The sequence below is a fragment of the Crotalus tigris genome, unplaced genomic scaffold (genome assembly GCF_016545835.1).
Source record: "Crotalus tigris isolate CLP2741 ecotype Arizona unplaced genomic scaffold, ASM1654583v1 scf7180000019583.1695794, whole genome shotgun sequence".
NCBI classification, from domain to species: domain Eukaryota; kingdom Metazoa; phylum Chordata; class Lepidosauria; order Squamata; family Viperidae; genus Crotalus; species Crotalus tigris.
The window spans coordinates 1,146,875-1,168,849 of NW_024097605.1; the positions used below are offsets into that span (position 1 = coordinate 1,146,875).

The following is a 21,975-nucleotide window of genomic DNA, read 5'->3' on the forward strand; positions in this document are numbered from 1 at the left end:
ACATGATAGCAGTGTTCCAATATCTCGGGCTGCCACAAAAAAGAGGGAGTCAAGCTATTTTCCAAGGTGCCTGAAGGCAGGACAAGAAGCAACAGGTGGAAACTAAGCAAGGAGAGAAGCAACCTAGAACTAAGGAGAAACTTCCTGACTATTAGAAGAATTAACCAGTGGAACAACCTGCCTCCAGAAGCAATGAATGCTCCAACACTGGAAGTTTTTAAGAAGAGACTGGACAGCCATTTGTCCAAAATGGTATAGGATTTCCTGCCTGAGCAGGGAGTTGGACTAGATGACCTCTAAGGTCTCTTCCAACTCTACTACTACTACTACTACTACTACTACTACTACTATTATTATAATATTTAGGAAATTAATTATCTAACATTGGCATCTAACATTAGTTAAAGATTCTTGCTTTTGATTCTATTTCTTGGTCAGCTGGTCCTGCTCCATATTAGAACAGAATTCTATGCCCAATGAAGACCTAGAAATTATCATCAAGTTTGTTTATGATAATCTGGCATTCATAATGAATATAATATAAAGAGGATAATATATAAAGGTACTAAATGTTTATCTTTCCCAAAAATTACTTAGTTACATTTTCCCACTGTAATCTGCTGGATAACACTATTAGGTTCTGTAAGGTACACATAGGTATGTGCATAATCTGTTAATTTCATTTAAGTATTTAATACTTCATAAAACTTATTTGTACTATTTTAACTTTGTCTTGATTTAGGTGGTTGCTGAAGAAGCTTGGGAGAACCATTTGAAACGAAATGATTCCATCATTGTAGATATATTTCATGGACTCTTTAAATCAACTCTAGTTTGTCCAGAATGTGCCAAGATCTCTGTAACATTTGATCCCTTTTGTTATTTAACTCTCCCTCTACCTATGAAAAAAGAACGTAGTTTGGAAGTTTATTTAGTTAGACTGGATCCACTTTCCAAACCCATGCAGGTGAGAAATAGATGCCATGTTTTACAGCAGTAGTTGCTTTAATTGTTAATTGAAATGAAGTTTTGTTTATTTTTATGAATTTTAAGTTATACTTTCAATTAGATACTGTGGTCTTTTCTCTTAACTATGTCTATAACTTGTAACTTTGTGTAATTTATAGTACCATCGTAAAGATGGCAGCTATTCTTCCCTTGAATCATAACAATCTTCGCTGTTATGATTACTACAGCAATACAACACAGTAAGACAGTAATTTGTTATGAATACTAGAACTAGAACTATTATAAGACAAAAGTGTGTAATATAAAGAATTATTTGATTTTTCAATATGATTGATATTAAATAATATGGTTTACAAATATAATTTTCTCCATTTTCCTCATAATTTAATCATATTTCTAGTTTAAAAATGCAAGAAGCTATGTTGATAGTTCTGTTTTCTGTTAAGGAATCATCTGTCTCTCAGCTTAGATTGCAGAAAATTGGCCTTCAAAACTTTTCTCCAGTATATCTTTGCTTTTGGGGCATAGTTCTATCCATAATCTTAATCATTTATTTGGTGGCAATTATAACTGAGCAAAGAATAAGATATTTTTTATATATGATGGGAAGAAAAAGGAATCAAGGTTGGACTTCTGGGTTAAGCAGAGTTATTAGTTAAAGGCCACAATCTTTGCATCTTTTTATCATAACTCTTGAGAAAATGTATCTGTTTCAACATTCTCATTATGTTGTCTGTTCAAAAATCTGTTTGACTGACAACTGTATTATTACAGTAGGTCTGGTGCCGGATAGAAGCAATTCTCAAGAATCTTTGTATTTTAAAATGAGATTGTATTTCTAAGAAAATTGGCAGAATATATTACAAGACTTCCTTTAACAACGATGAAATGGAGAGATCAACTATTTTGTCCCAGTTTCAACATCACTCCAAGCCATAAGCTTGCAATTGAGTTTGTCCATTCTTCAAAGGAAATAAAATACATCATTATTGTTTCCAGTTTGTAGTGCACTAGAACTCAGTGCTATATAGAGATTTCTGTGAGGGGCAAATTTTGGAAGCATTTTTTCCTGCAAGATGCAGTTTATAATTTATGCGAGAAAATCCTGTTGTGTATTAACTAGGCAACCAGAATAGTGCAAATTCAATGCAATGTTTTTTCTTTATTTATTCAGATCTATTTATTTCATTAAATTGATTTGTCTGGAAAATAATATCTTAAAGGCACAGCAAATATTAAGAATAAAATGAATGCATACATATTGTATTGGGGTGAAATTTCCTAGATTAGTTAATATTTAATAAGGATTCATTATAAATCAGATACATAATGAAGGAATATTATAATACTTTACTATAGCTTATAAAGCAGTAGTATGAATTGGAGGATGATGGCTTTGAGAGTCAAATATGAACATTAGTTTGTTTGAATGCTGCAAGAGAAATAGTCTTTACATTTTTCATGGTAGGCAATTGGATTTTATCACCAGTTGTTCTTTAATAGATTCCCTTTCCACCATCAAAATTTTCCTATTAAGCCACTGTCCTAACTAGTAATTCCTTTCCTTTAAAGATGGACTAGGGAGTTTGATCCATATATATTTACAGTTCATTCAACTAACTATATTTGTTTCCAAAAGCTCTCTTTCATATTGAATTTTCTTACATTACTTCAGTATTAAATTTTGGGGATTATATCCAGTTATCTTCTTTGTTTCTTAAGAATGACAATATTGTATTTTATTTTCTAGTACAAAGTAGTAGTACCAAAAATTGGAAATATACAGGATCTCTGCATCGCATTATCAACTTTGGCAGGTGTTGCTGCAGATAAGGTATGATATTTCTTAAGTGACTGTACATCAAACTAAATATTATCTATACATCTAAACAAACATAAAATGAATTGTGTTTCTCTTTTAGATGATCGTTACTGATATATATAATCATAGGTTTCATAGAATATTTGCAATGGATGAAAATCTAACTAGTATTATGGAACGTGATGACATTTATGTGTAAGTTCAAATCTATAGTCAAAACAAAAAAAATTCTCATAAATTGTATGTGATTTAGTTAAATTATATAAAAATATGGCCTAATTTAAAATTAGTATTTTGCATTTTTGTTTGATTTCATTTTTGCTGCTTTAGATTTGAAATTGCTATCAACAGAACTGAAGATACAGAGCAAGTTGTAATTCCAGTTTGTTTAAGGGAAAAGTTTCGTCATAGTGGTTATAGCCATCATAGTGGTTCAACACATTTTGGACAACCTTTCCTTATAGCAGTGCCTAGAAATAACACTGAAGATAAACTGTATAACCTTCTGCTATTAAGAATGTGGTAAGTGTACAAAAGAAATGCTACAGTACATTTGATGTGTATTGGATATATTTGCGCATTGCAAATGTAGATCTAGCAAAAGATAAAAGACTTCTTTAATCTGCTTTTTCTGATTCCATGGTTAATCTTAAAAAGAAAGATCAGCAATGTTTGCATGATGCTACGTACTTCTTTAATTATTTCATTTCATTTCTATATCCATCTCAAGAAATGGCGTTGAGCATACATCATGGAACATAAAAAACAAATAAAAATTTAAACAATATAAAATAAATTCTGATGGCACCAAGTAGAACTGTTACTATGTATGTTAAAATAACCAAGAAGTGGGGCCCTTAACACACTCTGGACCCTAGGCCCGGGCACACAATCAATCCCCATGGCTTTATGAAAGGCCAGCAGGGTCGGGTCAGTCAATATGTGAAAGGGAGAGTGTTCCAATGGGTAGGGACTATGGCAGAGAAGGCAGGTGGTCTGGTTCCTACCAGCCTAGTTATACTCTTCAATAATCCTGTGTCTTAAAGCTATTGAGTATTCAATTAGTAATCTTAGGAGATAGTTTGAAGATCATCAAAGGACTTCTTCTAGATATTTAAAATAAATTTTTATCCTCAACTATCTGTAAAGATTGCAAGATAACTTACAATATAAAAATAGAGCAGTGTTTATCAAGTAATGCTGCTGTAGCACAACTACAAAGTAAAAATATAGCAGTACTTGATTTCCAAACATTAGTATGGTTAATTTCATTGCATTATATAAATGTAGAAAAAAAATATCGTAACAAGAAGGTTGGTATATTAATTGATTGGTGCATTTCAGTCGATATGTGAAAACCTCTGCTGAAACAGAAGACAGTGAAGCATCTCTCCAGTGCTGCAAGGACAATAGTATCAATGGTAATGGTCCAAATGGAATTCATGAAGAAGGATCTCCAAGTAAGGCCTGAATTTTAAAAGCTTCTTAAATGTTAAACTGTGTTGTCTTCCTTTAAAACTTAACTTTGCCTTGTCAATTGCCTTTCAGCATATTGGTTATCCTTAATTCATAATCCTGATTAACATTCTAATAAATGTAGCAAAAAGTCACTCCCTAATACTTAAGATGCTAAAAAGTACAGTTGCAAACATAAGAGACTCTTTTGTTGTCATATGCTCAAATTGTATTTTGTATACTGTACATTATAATTCACAGTTAGTGTGTACTGTGTTAAAAGTATATTAAAAGAGTTTTAATACTTTGCATGTCTCATGAGAGTGCTCTGTTCTCTTTTAAAATAAATGTATTTTGTATAGAGAAATTGTGAAAGAAAGTGGTATTGTAATAACATTGCTCTTTCATCTGATAGAATGATGCCATTTATAAGTATTTTTGTTCCATTAACATACTATACAATTCTAATTATTGGGCTTAAAATAATATGGGCAATACTTAATGAAATCTAAGCAGAAAGAATGAATAAAATTTTAAAGAATCAGAGCTACTCTTTTTTAAAGTAATTCTTTGTAATTAGCATATATAGTAGAATGTTGGAAATTGCTGAAAATAGTTTAGTATAAAATATACACAGATTCTTACATTTTCTCCTTTATTGTTCTGAAATATTTGAGTTTTAGACCATATACCTCTTCTCAACAGCCAGTAATATCCTCAGTCCTATAATATTTAAAGAAATATCTTAATATATTAGAATCCATATTATTGTTTATCATTAGTAATAATCTTCCTTTGGCTTAATAAATCATCCAAATTTAAGATAAATCAGGTAGACTTTATCTGTCCTGGTTTATCAATGGGAATAGTTTATATACAATTCTGTTAATCTAGTTTTATGCATGTGTTTCAAATTCTAACCCAAACAATTTGTAAATTGTTTCAGAATTTTACATTAGAGATAGTCATACTGTAACTTTTTATGCCTTGATTTTACAATCCACATATCCAAATGTCAAAGATATTCACTCTATCATTATGTCTTCTATCACAGGTGAGATGGAAACTGATGAACAAGATGATGAATCTAGCCAAGATCAAGAACTGCCTTCTGAAAATGAAAACAGTCAGTCAGAAGATTCTGTTGGAGGCGATAATGATTCTGAAAATGGATTATGCACAGAGGATTCCTGCAAGGATCAATTTATAGGGCACAAAAAACGATTGTTCACATTCCAGTTCAACAGTTTAGGCAATACAGACATCAATTATGTCAAAGATGATACCAGACATATACGATTTGATGACAGACAACTTAGACTAGATGGTGAGTTTTATATTGGAGTAAATTGGATTTTTTAAAACATTACAATTATTATTTGGTCAATGAATAAATAATATTTCTCATCTTTTATGGCAAATCCTCACAAGAAGGTATACGATGAAAATGATAAACACAATATACATATTTTTAAAAGCATCAAATATGTTGCTGCAATGTAAAATCCTACATTTCACACTACTGTACATCCCCTACCATAAAACCACAATGCACCAAAGTTTGCTCATTGTTGGCTTTTTTACTTTTTCAATCAGAATTTCCTCTTTCACCTTGCCAGACATATTTAACAAACAAATCTCTGTAGTTTTTGTATTCACTCTTACCATTTTTCACTTTCATAGAGGAACAATAATGACATTCTTCCAAATGACAGGGCATTCAAATTTCCATTAAACATTGAAAGTCACTCCATAAACCATATCCATGTTTTAATATTTTTCCACATACACCATATATATCTGTGGAGTATTTTTCAATGTTTTCTCCCGGTTTTATGAATTCCTTCTTACCCATATTTTCTTGGACTCCAACATTTGTAGATAAGTTATAATTCCATACTTCAGTGTATCACTATGATTCCCATTCAGATGCCTAAAGTACTCCTTCCAGCCCGCTTTTACTTCAGATTCATCCCAAATCAATATTTTTAAAATGTCTTCATTCTGCTGTTATTCAAATATTTTTAACTATATCCAAAACAATTTCAACTGGCAGGATACAGGAATAAAAATTTATCTCCCATTGCCCCCACTCTATGCAGCACTCTCTCCCCAGAGGTGAGGTGGGCCCCCACTCACCTGACCTTTTAGAAAGGCATGAATACATGGCTGTGGTACCTGCTTGAGACACTCAGAGAAATATTGGACTGGTTAGCCCATGAAATCCTTTCCCTGCCTTTTAATTAATTTTTTAACATTCCTTGCTTCTTTTAAATTTTGTATACTGTTTTTAATGCTTGTAATATTTTATTTCTACACTGCTCAGAATCCTTCTGAGAGGAAAATGGGCAGTTCCTAAATATGAAAAATAAATAAATATTTTATTTTCACCAAATTTTTTCTGCATTTTTTGCCTGTTTAAACCTTAAATCTTCCTTGCTCTCTTTGTTGTCTCTTCTCTACCTCTATTTTTTCTATATACACCTTGAAAAATGTTTTTCATACTTGTAATTATTTCGTTCTATGCATCTTTTCCTCCCCTACAGATGTATATCCATTGCTTTTCCAGTTGTAGGTATGAAATAGACTTCTGCTTAAACCATGTAATCAAAACAAACCATTCTTTCTTTATTCACCAATTGCCATTATTAGTCATTTGTGGGTATCTGAATAGCTGTCGTGTTTTGTTTCTCATTTTTTTATTTTACTCAAATTTATACTTCAGTGCAAGCAGTGTACAAAAACAAGTGGCAATAAAGAAAATGCAAACAAAAAAATACATACAAATTATAGTAAAACCTAAAAATTATATATTAATAAAAAGTTCATCTCCTGAAGTTAGCAAACCTTCACAATCCTATCCAAAAGGCCTTCCAGGATAGCCAATTTTTTATAAAAAGTTCTAGAAGGCCCTGAGAGACGGAGACACCTTTCCCTCAAGGACCTTTTCCTGAAAATGGGAATGCCCACAGAAAAAGTTTGCTTTCAGGTTTTTCCTTTTGTAATTCTCAGTAGGTGGGGCCTTCAATACACCTTTTCTGTTTACTCATATAAAGAGTGAATTGAACTCAGTAGCCCTTACAAGTCCAACAACAGATGATATTTATAGTGATAGCTAACGTGATTTATAAAGAGAGAGCCATTTTGCACCAGCTGAAGTTTTTGGGTGGTGTTCAAGTTGAGCCCCATGCAAAACAAATCACAGTGACCCAGTGGAAGATGTCACAGGCATGAATGACTATTTTCTTTTTTTTCCCTAAAGTTTTTATTATTTTTCATACAATTCAGTAGTATTTATTCAACAAATGTGTTGACTGAGTTTATCACTCACTAATACAAATTTAGTTCCTAACCCTTTATTCTTTTCTCCAGCCATTGATAAGTCCAAAGTTTGAAAATATTCTGTTTCTTCTTTTTCTTTCAACCTCATAGTAAGTCTGTCCGTTTCTGCACATTCTAGTATTTTTTTTAATTATTTCTTCCTCTAGTAGTATTTCTTCATTTTTCCAATATTCTGCGAATATGATTCTTGCCACTATTATCACATGTAAAATCAAGTATATACTTTGTTTATCAATCTTTTCTGGCATTATACCTAGTAAAAAAAGTTCAGGTTTAAAATCTACATGCTTTCCCAACATCTTTTCTAGCCAAGTATATATTTTTGTCCAGTACCTCTTTGCTTTAAAACATGTCTATCATACATGATAATAAGTACCTGATTTATGTTTACATTACCAACATCTATCTAACATATTTTTAAACATTTTTGCTAACCTTGCTGGTGGCAAGTGCTATCTATAAAACATTTTATATAGATTTTCTTTATAAGAAGTTGACATTGTCAATTTATAATTTCTTTCCTACAGGTTTTGCCATTTTTCTAAATTTGTGTTATATCCAAAATTCTTTGTCCCTGTTATCATTGTTTCTTTAACTTGTTCATTTTCCATTTTCAAATTCAATAAAAAGTTATAGATTTTTTTAATTAGTTTCTCATCAGAGGTTAGTAATATCTAATCAAACAAGGTCTGATCTTTATAAAATCTGTACAGTTTAACATCTTTATCATATCTAACTTGCATTTGTAAGTATGCCCACCATGATAGATCCATATCCTGATTTTCCATCTCTTGTTTAGATTTTAAATTCCTTTCAGAATTTAGAATATATGTCCATATTTTTTCAAAATTGAATAATTTAGATGTACAAATGCTTCCATTGTTGAAAGCCATTGTGGAATTTTCAAGTATATTTTACATTTTATTTTTTCCCATGTTAGTTGTAATTCATTTCTTATATAGTGGTTTTGAAAATACTTATGAATTTTGTTTTCCTATAACATAAGAAAGCGTGCCAACCAAGTTGTATATCATGTCCCTCCAAATATACCAACCTTTTATTTCTAAGAGTTATCCATTCTTTTATCCATGTAAATACAGATGCTTAATAATATAAAACCCACTCTGGCAAGCCAAAACCTCCATTTTCCTTAGCTTCTTGTAGCATTTTCAATTTAATTCTAACTTTCTTTCCTTGCCAAATAAATTTCAAAATTAGTGTCATGGTTCCTATAGATGAAACCAATAAAAGAACTTCAAGGCAAGAATTCTTCCTTAAAGAACATTTTATTTGGAAACAAAATATCGGCACTCATGTAGTTGAACCCAAAACTGAGATTCCCTCCCCCCAGATACAAAGTAACAAGCTACAATTCCCATCCCACAAATGCTGTCATAAATCACATTCCCAATTAATGCAAGACGTGGGCTTTTCTCACCGGGCTCTCAGCCCGTCAAATCTTATCAGACTATGTCCTTGAGTTCCCACACTTCTACAATGTTATGGCCAACTAAACCCTCAAGTATTCATCCCCCTTCTACATCTGAACTCTAAAAGAATAGAAAAGGCACGTTAGAAGCAAAAGTAAAAATGGCTGCTGATTCTCAGGTGTCAGAGCAACAACATCCATTGTCACAGCGTTGACATCCGCCCCCCCTTAAGAGAATGGTGTAATCCTGCAATTTAAACAGAAGCTTAGGTTAAGGGTTGCCCCTTGGCTTGTTGGGGTGTTTTTGTCATAGAACTTACAGATGAGCCTATCAGCTTTCACATCATCAGATTTCACCCATGTGGCTTCTGATAATGGATATCCCTTCCACTGAACTAGCTATTGCAATTTTCCTTTAAAAATTCTAGAATCAAGGATGCTTATTATTTCATAATGTGTTTGCCCAGCTACCACTAGGGGAGCAGGTGCTTTCTTGGGAGGAGGTCGTAAAGTGGAACCCCTTAATGGTTTTAATAAATTGCAATGAAATGCAGGGTGAATTTTCCCTAAAAGTCGTGGGAGTTTCAACTCCACTGTAACTGGATTTATGATTCTGACAATAGCGAAAGGACCTAGATATTTCGGTCCCAACTTCTTACTAGGCAACCTAAGTCGTAGATATTCCGTGGATAAATAAACTTTTTCCCCAACATGGAGAGATCTCTGGGGAGATCACTTTTTATCAGCTTTATATGTCTCTGAGGCTTTCTTCAGTGCTGTTTTTGTTTTGTTCCAAACCTCTCCCCATTTTGACATCCATTGGTCAAGAGTCTGGGAGGTAGAGAGTCCTTGAGGATACTCAGGTATTGGGTTGAATTCTTTCCCTGTAGCAATCTTTTTTTTAATAAATATTTTATTGGTTTTTAACTATAAAAATCTCCAGTGCCTGGTGTACAGCATGTTGTACAGAGTCTGGGAGGTAGAAGGTCCTTGTGGATACTCAAGTATTAGATTGAATTCTTTTCCTGTGATAATCTTAAAAGGAGTGAAACCAGAGCTGGTATGAATGGGAAAAGGGAGGAGGTCAGTCCAGTTCGTTTGTTGGTACACCACATAGCACCTTAGGTACTGCTCCATCATTTAGTTCGCTTTTTCAGCCGCCCCATTCGTAGATGAGTGAAAAGCCGACAACAGTTCTTGTGACAATCCAATTTCTCCAAAATATGGCTGTAAATTACACCCCCTGTCAGAGATTATCCATTTTGGTGCACTGTGCAGCCTGTAAATATGTTTAAGGAACATTTTGGCTAGTTTCTGGGCTGACGGGAGTCCCTTGCAGGCGACGAAATGAGCCTGCTTCGAAAAAAGCTCAATCACAGTCCAAATTACCATATTTCCTGTGCTTTCAGGTAACTCAACTATGAAATCCATAGCAGTTTCTTCCCATGGCTGGGAAGGATCTGCGATGGGCTGTAGTAGTCCAGGGGGCTTCCCCAGAAGTCTTTTCGTAGCGGTACATACCGCACAACCTTTGACATAGTTTTCCACATCCTTCTTCAGACACGGCCACCAAAACTGCCAGCGAATTAAATGTAGTGTTTTCAAATAGCCACAGTGTTCGGCTTATTTTACATCATGGCTGCGTTGGAGCACATGGAGGTGGACGGTTTCAGGCAGATATAATTTTCCCCCCTTGTAAGCTAGTTCATCTCTGCAGGTTAGGGTAGGTTGATGGTCCTTAAACCATTCATCATGGAGGAGTGTATATTTCAGCTTCTTCACTACGGGGTCATCTGAGACCGGATCTGCCATAGATGGGGTTGTCTGCTGTGTTAATTGAGAAATGATCTGCGCCATTGGTATGATCGAATCATTGACTTGCTTACGCTGGCTTTTATACTGGGGCAGTCGGGAAAAAACATCAGCTAAAAAGTCCCCCCCCCCAGTATGTACTTTAGGGTGAAGTTAAATCAACTGAAATATTGTGCCCATTGTATTTGTTTGGGGGAACGTTTGCAAGGAGTTTTCAGTGCTTTTAGGTTTTTGTGATCAGTCCATACTTCAAAAGGCACCTTGCTCCCTTTCAGGTAGTGCCGCCAGGTCAACAGAGCCCAACGAATTGCAACGGCTTCTTTCTCCCAAACTGCCCACCTTCTCTCGCAATCAGTGAATTTTTTGATGTGTAGGTGCAGGGTTGTAAGACCCCCGTATTATTCTTTTGAATCGCTAGCATCGGCTTGAATCATGAATTGTTCCCCTGGACAGGGATGCTTTAAGTTTGGTTCAGTAGCAAAAAGTCTTTTTAAATTCTCAAAAAGGTTTGACAGCTCATAGTCCATGTTAGTGGTTGGCCCGGTCATGGCTTTCCCTCCTCTTTACCCGTTTTTAATAAGTCTGTTAGAGGTAAAGCAATTTCAGCAAAAGAAGGAAGGAATTGACGATAGAAGTTTGCAAATCCCAGAAAGCTTTGAAGCTGCTTTTGAGTCGCTGGGGGTTGCCATTCAATTATGGCTTTCACTTTTCCAGGGTCCATTTCTCTGCCTTCACTAGAGATCCAGTATCCCAAATAATCTAGTCGGGTTTGGTGGAATTAACACTTTGATAATTTAACATATAGTTTAACATCTAGTAGTCTCTTTAGTACTTCTCACACCAAATTCACATGGTCAGTCATATTCTGGCTATAGATTAAGATGTCATCAAGATACATCAAAACCCCTTTGTATAGATGATCGTGCAGCACCTGGTTAATCAGCTGCATGAAAACAGCTGGAGCTCCTGGTAGTCCAAATGGCATAACTTTGAATTGATAGCTGCCCATAGGACAGTTAGAAGCAGTCTTCCATTCATGTCCTTCTTTTATCCTTACTCAGTAGTACGCTTCTCTTAGGTCTAACTTGGTGAAGATGCAGCCCTGCGCTAGATGGGTTAGTAGGTCCTTCAGGAGCCAGAGGAGGTATTTATTCTCCACACTCACAGCGTTTGACCCCTTATAATCCACGGAGCCTCAGTGACCCATCTTTTTTTTTCTTAAATAAAACCAGGGCCCCCACCTGGGATTTGGTTGGCTTAATGAAGCCTCTGGCTAGGTTTCTATTCACATACTGCTGCAGCTCCTCCATTTCGAGGGGAAACATAGTGTACATTTTTGGTTTAGGCAGCTTGGTCCCTGGTAATATTTCAATGGTGCAGTCATTTGGGCAGTGCGGTGGTAGGATTTCACATTCCTTCTCACTAAACGCTTCCACTAAATCTCAATATTCCCTGGGGATGAGCAGCTCCCCTGGCAGGGGAATGGTGGCTACTTTCACTGTTTCAGCCGGTGGACTAGGCTCTCCACTAACGTCAAAGGAGTTGCGAGGGGGTTTGGGTCCTATTGGCAATCTCACAGTCCTCGTCCCCTTTTCCCACCAAATGAAAGGTTTCCACTTGTCTAGCCATGCTAGACCTAAAATCACAGTTTCAGTCATTTTCGGGGCCACCACAAATCAGATGAGCTCCCAATGCTCACTTATTTCTAAATGCACTGGCTCAGTTAAGTGGGTGACTAAAGTCCCTCCCATTAAAGATCCATCCGCTTGTTCAAATCTCATAGCTTTGGAGAGTAACTTTGCTCGTATACCCAGTTTAAGGGCAATTGGCAAGCTGATAGTGCATCGGGAGCACTCTGAGTCCACTAGCACCTTCAAATCCATTTGTATTCCTGACTTAGGGACTATGAGTTTTGCAGCGAGTGAAAAAGGTGGAACAGGTCGATTCACCATCGGGTCATTTTCCCCCTCATCGTTACTGTCATATAAAGCCAGGCTGGATCTGGCTGGAGTATCCACTCTCTCCTGCGGAGGCGATGTGACCTGGGTGACCGGCTCCTGGGCGACCCAAATTGACTTTTCTTTGGTCGGTTTCTGAGTGGGTTTCTTTCTTTCTGACGGTCTCAATTTATCTCTCTGCTGGGGATACAGGACTGGACAATTTGCTGCTCGATGCCCCTGCTGGCCACACCTAAAGCACTTGATCGTTGGGCCAGTAGGTGTCTTCTGGGATTTTCCATGGCGGCCGTCTGGGTTGTTCCGGTGTCGGTCCGGTTCCTGGAGAAGTTGGCTTCTTATAGCGAGCAAGCTCGATGTCTAGCTTCACTGCCATTCAGTACCACTCTTGTAGTTGAACAGGAACCCACCAATAGATGCAGGCTTGGGATATATGGTCATCTAGCCTCTCTTTGAATGATGCACCAAAGATAGCTCTGGCCATCTCTCAATCCGACCTGCTATTCTTTGGAATTCTCGCACATATTCCAATGCAGGTCTGCCAGCTTGCTTCACCTTATGAATATATTTCTCAGCCTTGAAGGCTATGGATTCGTCCTCGAATCTGGTTGTCAATCCCTGGATGAAGAGATGGAAGTCCCATAGCTCAGGCACTTGCTATTTAGCCACTCAGATGCTTCCCCTTCTAAATTGGTGGTGACAACAATTGGTAGAAATTGGCATTTCAGTTCATATGGGAACACACCTGATTGAGGAAGAAAATCAACTTCTCTGGATCACCATAAAAGTGGCCTCAAAAGGTGGCGCCATTATGGGTTGTAGTCTGCCTAATTGCTATTGTTCCCTCCAGCTGCGGTTGCATACCCAACTGCTGATGGCCCAGCAGATCGCACAGTCCTTCCACCTGTTGGATCAAGTCGCATTGAACATCCATGTTTAGGTTGGCCCTTCGTGCCGGTCCTGGGCTCGGGTGACAACGGTGGTGATAACTGGGGCTACGTGACCGATGGTAGTAACTGTAAGGGCTCTCACGGTACCAATCAGGGCTCCGACGGTATCAGTGATAGTCAGGGTTTCAATAGTGGGGGCTGTCATAGTAATCCCGCTGTTTGGGGCTTTTGCGACAATGATGCCTGTCAGGAGACCGTGATGAACGACGCCAATCAGGGCTTCTCCGATGGCCAGGACTGTCACATCGCGAGTGGCATTCTGGACTCCTTGATGATCGACAATGGGCCGGACTGTCGCGCCGTGGGTGACGGTAATGACTCTTCCTCCCCACTGGGCTTGAGGTCAATGCTGGCGGCTCTGAATGCAGAGTGGCTGCCCGAGCTCTGTCAGTAGGGTAGGGCTTCTTCTGCACATATATTGGTGCCGACCCCAACTGTTGTCATGCTCATTTGTAGGCAAGGAGTAGGTGACATCCTCGCTTCCCATTTCTAGCCCCTCAAACTTTTCTATCAACTTCTCCACCGATGGGCTGCGGACTGCTCACAAGTACTTCCAGTCACTCGAATCCTCTGCAGCTGCCAATCTTTTTGCTCCTCTATGATCGAGAGAGCGTGATTCCCGTGAAGCACCTGCTTGCATCTCCAACTCAGCTACTCTTGAAGAACCCTTCTTCGGTTGGGCTGTCTCAGGATGCTTAGAGTCTCCACTGGCAGGGTCCACTCCAAAGACCACAATAGCTCCTATGTTTTGGGCCTCGCTCCTGCTGCCAGAACTTCCGAACCCACTTTCTTCAACAACGCACGGGCTTAGCTGAGGGAGCCATCATGGTCGGGGTGCTGGTTGTGGGTGCTTCCTTTCTCTCCATGCTGATTTTCTCTGAATCTTTGTCAACCTCCCTCCTGGTTTTGGGAAGGTGACTGGAGCTCAGGATCCCAATGATGTTAATGTAGATGGGAGTTTTGGGTTAATGTCATGGTTCCAATAGGTGAAACCAGTAAAAGAACTTCAAGGCAAGAATTCTTCCTTAAAGAACATTTTATTCGGAAGCAAAATATCGGCATTCACATAGTTGAACGTAAAACTGAGATTCTCTCCCCCCAGATACAAAGTAACAAGTTGCAATTCCCATCCCACAAATGCTGTCATAAATCACATTCCCCAATTAACGCAAGACACTGGCTTTTCTCACTGGCCTCTCAGCCCGCCAAATCTTATCAGACCATGTCCTTGATTCCCACATTTCTACAATATTATGGCTAGCTAAACCCTCAAGCATTCATCCCATCCCCCTTCTCTAAAAGAATAGAAAAGGCACGTTAGAAGCAAAAGTAAAAATGGCTGCTGATTCTCAGGTGTCAGAGCAACGGCATCCATTGTCACAGTGTTGACATCTAGTGAATTTAAATCTTCAAAAAAGTTTCTCTCTAATTTTATAGGTATCATTTGAAATAGAAACAATATTTTGGGTAATATATTAATTTTTACCGTAGCAATTCTTCCTAACATCGACAATTGCAAGTTTTTCCATTTTTTTCAGATCTAGTCTTAATTTGATTCAGTAATTTTATAATAATAATAATAATAATAATAATAAAAATTGTAAAGGACCTTGGAGGTCATCGAGTCCAACCCCCTGCTCAGGCAGGAAACCCTACACCATTTTGGACAAATGGCTGTCCAATCTCGTCTTAAAAGCTTCCAGTGTTAGAGCATTCATCCCTTCTGGAGGCAGGTTGTTCCACAGATTAATTGTTCTAACTGACAGGAAGTTTCTCCTTAGTTCTAGGTTGCTTCTCTCTTTGGTTAGTTTCCACCCATTGCTTCTTGTCCTGCCTTCAGGCGCTTTGGAGAATAGTTTGACTCCCTCTTCTTTGTGGTAGCCCCTGAGATATTGGAACGCTGCTATCATGTCCTCCCTCATTCTTCTCTTCGTTAAACTAGACATACCCAATTCAAGCAACCATTCTTTATGAACATCTTGCTGTTAAATATATTCCCAAGTATTTAACCCTTTTGACTATTTGTAGTTCTTTTTTCTGACATTTGGGGTTTTTTTTGTTTGTTTGTTTATCTGTAAGATTTTTAACTATCAGTTTAGTTTTTTCTCTGTTTATTTTCAGTCTTGCTATCTCTCCATACTCTTCTATCTTTTGCAATAATTTAGGAATCATCTCTAAAGGTTCGTGTAAGATAAATACCAAGTTATCTGCAAATGTTTGCAGTTTATAAGTTTCACCTTTTATTTTTAGTCCTTTAATTTCTGCATCTTGCCTAATATTTCTATCTAGAACTTCCAAGGTTAGAATAAATAACAATGGAGATAATGGACATCCTTGTCTTGTACCTTTTCTTATGTCAAAGTTCTCTGTATAGTCTCCGTTTACAATCACTTTTTGCTGTTTGTTTATAGTATAGTGTTTCAATCATATTTATAAAGTTTTGTCCAAAGTCCATTGTTTTTAGCTGTTGAGTCATAAATTGCCAGGAAACATTATCAAGCATTTTTTGAGAATCTAAGAATACTAGTGCCAGTTGTTTCCCTGGATGCATTTCATAATATTCTACTACGACCATTATAGCTCTTAAGTTATTTTTAATTTGTCCCTTTGGTAGAAATCCATTTTGATCTGGATGTATAAATTCGTTTAAAAATCTTTTCAGTCTCTCCGCTATTATTGATGTAAAGATTTTATAATCCACATTTAGTAATGATACCGCTCTATAATTTTTTATCTGTGTCAAATCTGAGTCTTCTTTTTGATATTAAGTAATGCTTGCTTCTGTCCATGTATTTGTCCATGTATCTGTCCATGTAGTCTAGCCTCCAACAAAAGTTCATTACACACGTCTTTCAATGGTATGCTTAGTGTATCTTATAGACATTTATACAACTCTGCCAGTAGCCCATCTGGTCCCCGTGTTTTTTCATTTTTTTTTTTTTTGTCTTCTTATAGCTTCTGTCAATTCAATCATTGTTATTTTTTCATTTAACATAGTTTTAAAGTTTTCTGAATTTTTTCTCCCATGAAATTTCTTCTATATTATATAATTTCTCACAGTATTCTTTAATTATCTTCTTTATTTCTTAATTTTTAAATTATAGACAGCCTTTTTCGTCTAATTAGATTTATCAGTTTCTTCTGTTTCTGTTTTTTAAGTTTATAGGCTAGCCATCTTCCTGGTTTATTTGCATTTTCAAAAAAAGTTTTGTTTTGCTCTTTTAATTTACTGAGCCAATTTTTTTGATTCCATTAAATTTAATTTATGCTTTATTATTTCCATTGGTTTTTTCAGTATTTTCTTTTGTGGATTTATTTGTAATTCTAATTCTAATTTTTTTAATTCCTCCCTTAACAGTGTATATTGTTGTCTTTTTTCTTAGTTCTTTTTGCCATATGTTATAGCTACACCTCTAATATATGTTTTGGCTGTAACCCATACATTCTGTAATGTTTTATCTTCTTTTTTATTTTCTTTAAAGAAGAACTCCATTTCTTTTGTTGCTAGTTCTATAAATTCTTTTTCTTTTAATATGGATTTGTTCAAGGTCTTAGGGTTTGTTTGTTTTTTGTATTCCTTTCCATGTCATCTTTAAAGGGTTATGATCTTCCTGTGTACCTAATTCTATCTCAATCTCCTGCATTTTGCTTCTTAATTCAGGCATCATCCTAATCATGTCAATTCTAGACCAGGATTATACCTGTTAAATAGAATGTGTATTGTAGTTTTGCTGGGTTAGTTTCTCTCCAGGTATCTTGTACCCCAAATTTCTCTACATAAACGACTATTTTCAATACCCCCCATTCTTAGTAAGAGTACAACTGCAACTTGTCACAGACCTTGGTATCCACAACCATTTCTATGAATCCAAAAGAACCTCAAATTAAGGATTTGCTATCCACAGAGGAACATACTCTATTAGGAGTCAATATTCAGAATATTTCTTAACAAATCATTCAGTTTTGATTGGGTTGAATCTGAGCCTATTTCCCACATCTAGTCTCTTTTTAAGTTATTTGTTTATTTATATGTCGCCTTTTATTATTTTTACAAATAATCTAAGACTGCAGACAAATCTTAATATAACTTCTTCTTCCAATTTTCCCCACAACAAAAACCTTTTAGGGTGAGTTAAGCTGAGAGAGTGTGACTGGCCCAAGGTCACCTGCCTGGTTTTAATGGCTAAGGTGGGACTCAAACTCAAGGACTTTTACTTTCTAGCCGGGTGCCATAACCATTAGACCAAACTTACAGTCTCCAGACACTGGGTCAAGATTTGTGTCTTATGTTCCATTTGCTCCAGAGTGGAGATATGCAGACACTATGACATATATATAGAAGATACCTCACTACAGGATGACTTTTTTGAGTGGCTTAATATAGGACAGTGTTACACAGGATAGGGCATTCCATAATGGAGCACCTGTTGGCCATATTTCTTTACTGCAGTAGCCACGAACTAGACCCACCCACTCAAAAAGTAGGAAAATCATCATAATACAGTGGCTCCTCAAAGCCCCAAAGGATATTGTGATTGATAGTATCAAAAGTTGCTGTGTGGTCCAGAAAGAAATGGATTCTTACAGTTCCATCACAAGTTAACCATGTGTCAGAACCCATATTGATAGATCCCCAAATCCTTTTATTCCCCCTCCCTCATTTACTATTTCTTCCTCTTTCATCCTGACCCGAATCTCACTCTCCTCTCATCCTGGGTTCTACCTCTGGTGACTGCATTATCTCCGCGCACCAGAGAAGGTGTGGGAAACCACCTAAACATCGCAGAAAAAAAACCAGAGACGGACTAATGTTATCTCCCTGTTCCCACGAGGGACCTAACACCTAGGGATTGTACTGTTTTAACTGATTGGATGAACTATGGGTGGGGTTTTGCTTGGGACACTTTTACCTATTGATCTGCACAGGAAAACCTCAGATCTTGTCTAGTATGCCTGCTATTAGCTTCTCCTAATAAAAGTTGCTTTTGGAAGAACCCGCTTCCATGCGTTCTGCTTTCTTGGGATGAGGTATTGAAGTGGACCCCGACATTAGACAGGATCTTCAGTAACAGCCCGGAAGGAAGACCCTTACCAGGGGACATTGCAAAATTATCCATATTGGATATAGGAGCAGGGAAGGAAGAATCCACTGCAAAGGGGGAACCCCCCTGCCGGTCGGAGACCTACCAATCGTCCAGGTCCGAACCTTCCTACACATCAGAAAAAGAGGTAGTGGAGGTGCGCAGCTATAAGCCTCAGTGGTTGATGGGTATCAGGAAGAAGGACAACTGGGAGAAGATGTTGAGGAAGATGACTCTCCATCAGGGTAGCCATCAACCAGGGTGGAATCTGGAGATGGAGAAGTCCCTTCACCTCAGTGAAGACGAGGGAGATTGCCCTGGACATCCGAGCTGGATGCTGGAGCAAGCAATCGACATGATGAAGACGGCTTTCAACTTCCTCAAGTAGGAGAGGCCCGACCCATGCGCCAGAACCATTCGATTGGGTTGCAGCAAGAAAGATACCGAGGGCACATCCAGCGAAGCAACCAAACCCGTTGCAGTCGCTGCAGCAGCCCCTACCCCCCAATGCGTCGCAGCTGAAGACTGAAAGGGAAGATGCCACAAGAGGAAGAAAAGGCAGCAGTCCATCCAGAAATTCCCACCACTAGATGTGAAGTTTTGTGGGAGCTGAGACGCCTGGGATTTTTCCTGACCCAGGTCCTCAGTTATATGGAGGAATACAGTAGAGACATCCCCACTGACCGTGCAAGAATCCGCATCATGCAGGCGGCTCTAGACGACATTGCTGCTGACTGGGTAGTGGACGTGTACGACTCTGATGCACCACAGCTGCTGAACTTCAACCAGTTCACGTTCTCCCTCAGATGCAGGTTCAAGGACCTGCTGGTGGGTCGGAGGGCCTGGGAAAGAATAAAGACAGTGAAGCAGGGCAGACGCCCGCTGGCCAAATACATCCAGGAGTTCTTGAATCATCGCTAGCAAGCTGAGCTGGCCAGAAGACAACTTACTCAGCCATTTCAAGGATGGCCTGAACTACGATCTCTACAATGTCTGCCTTCCTCGGGGAGACCTGCACCAACTGCACGATTAGTACGTCCTGCCGAAGAAGCTGAAATCGACCTGGCCAAGAGACACCGCAGAGGAAAACCCTGGGGAAAACCACCACCTGGGCAACCCCGCGAGACTGCGAAGCAACAACCCACCGCAAACACTGGCTGTTTCAGATGTGGAAAGGAAGGACACCATGCCACAGACTGCCGTTCACGCACCCCACTCGAGAAGCCGGACCGGAGCTCAACCGGGAACTCTGGAAGATCACCAGCCAAGCCCCGAGAACCTGCCTTGAAAGGCACCGAGACCGTTGAGTTCCCCCCTACTGCCCAACGAGGAAAGGGAACTCCAGCCTACATTGCAGGAGCATCCAACTCGTCAGACGATAACTCTGAGGACAAACCCCTGGTAAGTGGACCCATCGCGCCCGTCACCTGGATAGTAACCATACTAGCCCCTCCATGCCCGAAACTATAGGGCACTAACTCTGGGTGCACGCGTTGCCTCATCAGCCCAACGCTAGTAGGAAACCTGGGCATTCTGGTGAGGAGGCTGAAAAAAACAATTTCAGTCAATTAGATGGGTCCATAGAAGAGGGGATGCTGGCTACCCTAGCCACGTTACAAGTCCAACTCGCATTGGGGGACCACATAGAGACTATAACATTCGTGGTGACTCCAAGCATGGAATGCCCCCTAATTCTGGGCCTGGCATGGCTAGCGAAATGGAACCCTAGGGTGGACTGGCGGACAGTGGAGCTCAGATTCCCAAAGGGAGAACGGAAAACCCTGTCACCCCAGAGGGGCCCGCCTGAACCTTTGGCCGAGAAAGCAGCAGTGGGAGGAGAAGGAATTACCCAAGATACCTGAAGAACACAGGGACCTTGCTGAAGTATTCAGTGAGGAGAGATCGGACGAATTACCTCCCCACCGACCCACAGATTAAACCCAGAGCAAAACTCCCAAAACCCAGACTATACTCCAGGAGCCCAGTGGAGCTACAAGAGATGCAGAAGTTCATAGATAAAAACTTAGAGAAGGTTTCATTCAACCCTCATCACCAAAAGTGGCTGTGCCAATCCTGTTTAGAGAAAAGAAGGACAGAACTCTTTGTCTGTGTGTAGACTATAGGGCCTTGAACGTCATAAGCGAAAGCAATCTATACCCCCTACCACTAATGAAGGACATGTTATCCCACCTCTCAAAAGGGAAGATCTTCACTAAACTAGATTTGCAGGAGGCGTACTACTGCATTAGAATCAAAGAAGGAGATGAGTGGAAAACTAATTGCCCCACGGGATGCTACCAATTTGGGGTCCTACCTTTCAGACTGCAAGGAGCACCAGCAGTTTTCATGCAGTTGATAATAGTTGATACGGAAGCACCTGTACAAGGGGGTCCTGGTTTACCTGGTGACATCCTCATTTTCACGGAAACCAAGGAGGAACACGTGGAACTAGTTAGAGCCGTCCTAAAGAAACTGCGGCCACTCACCTTTATGCCAAACTATCAAGGTGTGAATTCCACCAAGAAAAGATAGACTACCTAGGATACCGAATCTCTCCTGAGGGCATAGAAATGGACCCTGAAAAGGTTTGTGCGATGCTGGAATGGGCACCACCCTGCACAAGAAAGCAACTACAAAACTTCCTGGGGTTCGCTAATTTCTACCGCCAATTCTTCTCCTCATTTACCCAAATAGCTCTGCTACTAAATCTAATAAAAACCAAAGGGGTAAACAAACCAAAAACTTGCCAACCACTAAAATGGACGGTGGAATGTCAAGCCGCTTTTGAGAGACTAAAAAGATCTTTTTCGGCTGAACCCGTCCTGAGACATCCCGACCCAGATAAGCCTTTTGTACTGCAAGTGGATGCTAGTGATGTGGCTGTAGGGGCTATGCTGTTGCAGGAGAACAAATGGGACATTACAACCCTGTGCATACACCTCCCGAAAACTCACTGAGACAGAGCAACAATGGGCAGTATGGGAGAAGGAAGCGTATGCGGTGAGGTGGGGGCTCCTCACCTGGCGACATTTCCTCGAAGGGAACAAGATCCCCTTCCAAGTCTGGACTGACCATAAGAACCTGGAAGCATTAAAAGCACCCAGGATACTCACCCCTAAGCAAACCCCGTGGTCTCAACATTTCTACTGGTTTAATTTCA

The 21,975-nt window shown here is 38.8% G+C and overlaps 1 protein-coding gene across 9 annotated transcripts in view; it reads left to right on the forward strand.

Annotated features, from left to right (window-relative positions):
* USP15 (ubiquitin specific peptidase 15) overlaps positions 1-21,975 on the forward strand; it is a 92,220-nt gene that overhangs the window by 55,125 nt on the left and 15,120 nt on the right. For all 9 annotated transcript variants that reach the window (XR_005559192.1, XR_005559193.1, XM_039363716.1 and 6 more), the window contains 6 exons: positions 743-967; positions 2,720-2,803; positions 2,892-2,986; positions 3,122-3,313; positions 4,136-4,251; positions 5,301-5,573. Coding sequence is in view for 7 of the 9 variants with exons in the window: in XM_039363716.1 (XP_039219650.1) it covers positions 743-967; positions 2,720-2,803; positions 2,892-2,986; positions 3,122-3,313; positions 4,136-4,251; positions 5,301-5,573 (985 nt within the window). In the remaining 2 variants the exon portion in view is untranslated. The remainder of the gene's footprint in view (positions 1-742; positions 968-2,719; positions 2,804-2,891; positions 2,987-3,121; positions 3,314-4,135; positions 4,252-5,300; positions 5,574-21,975) is intronic.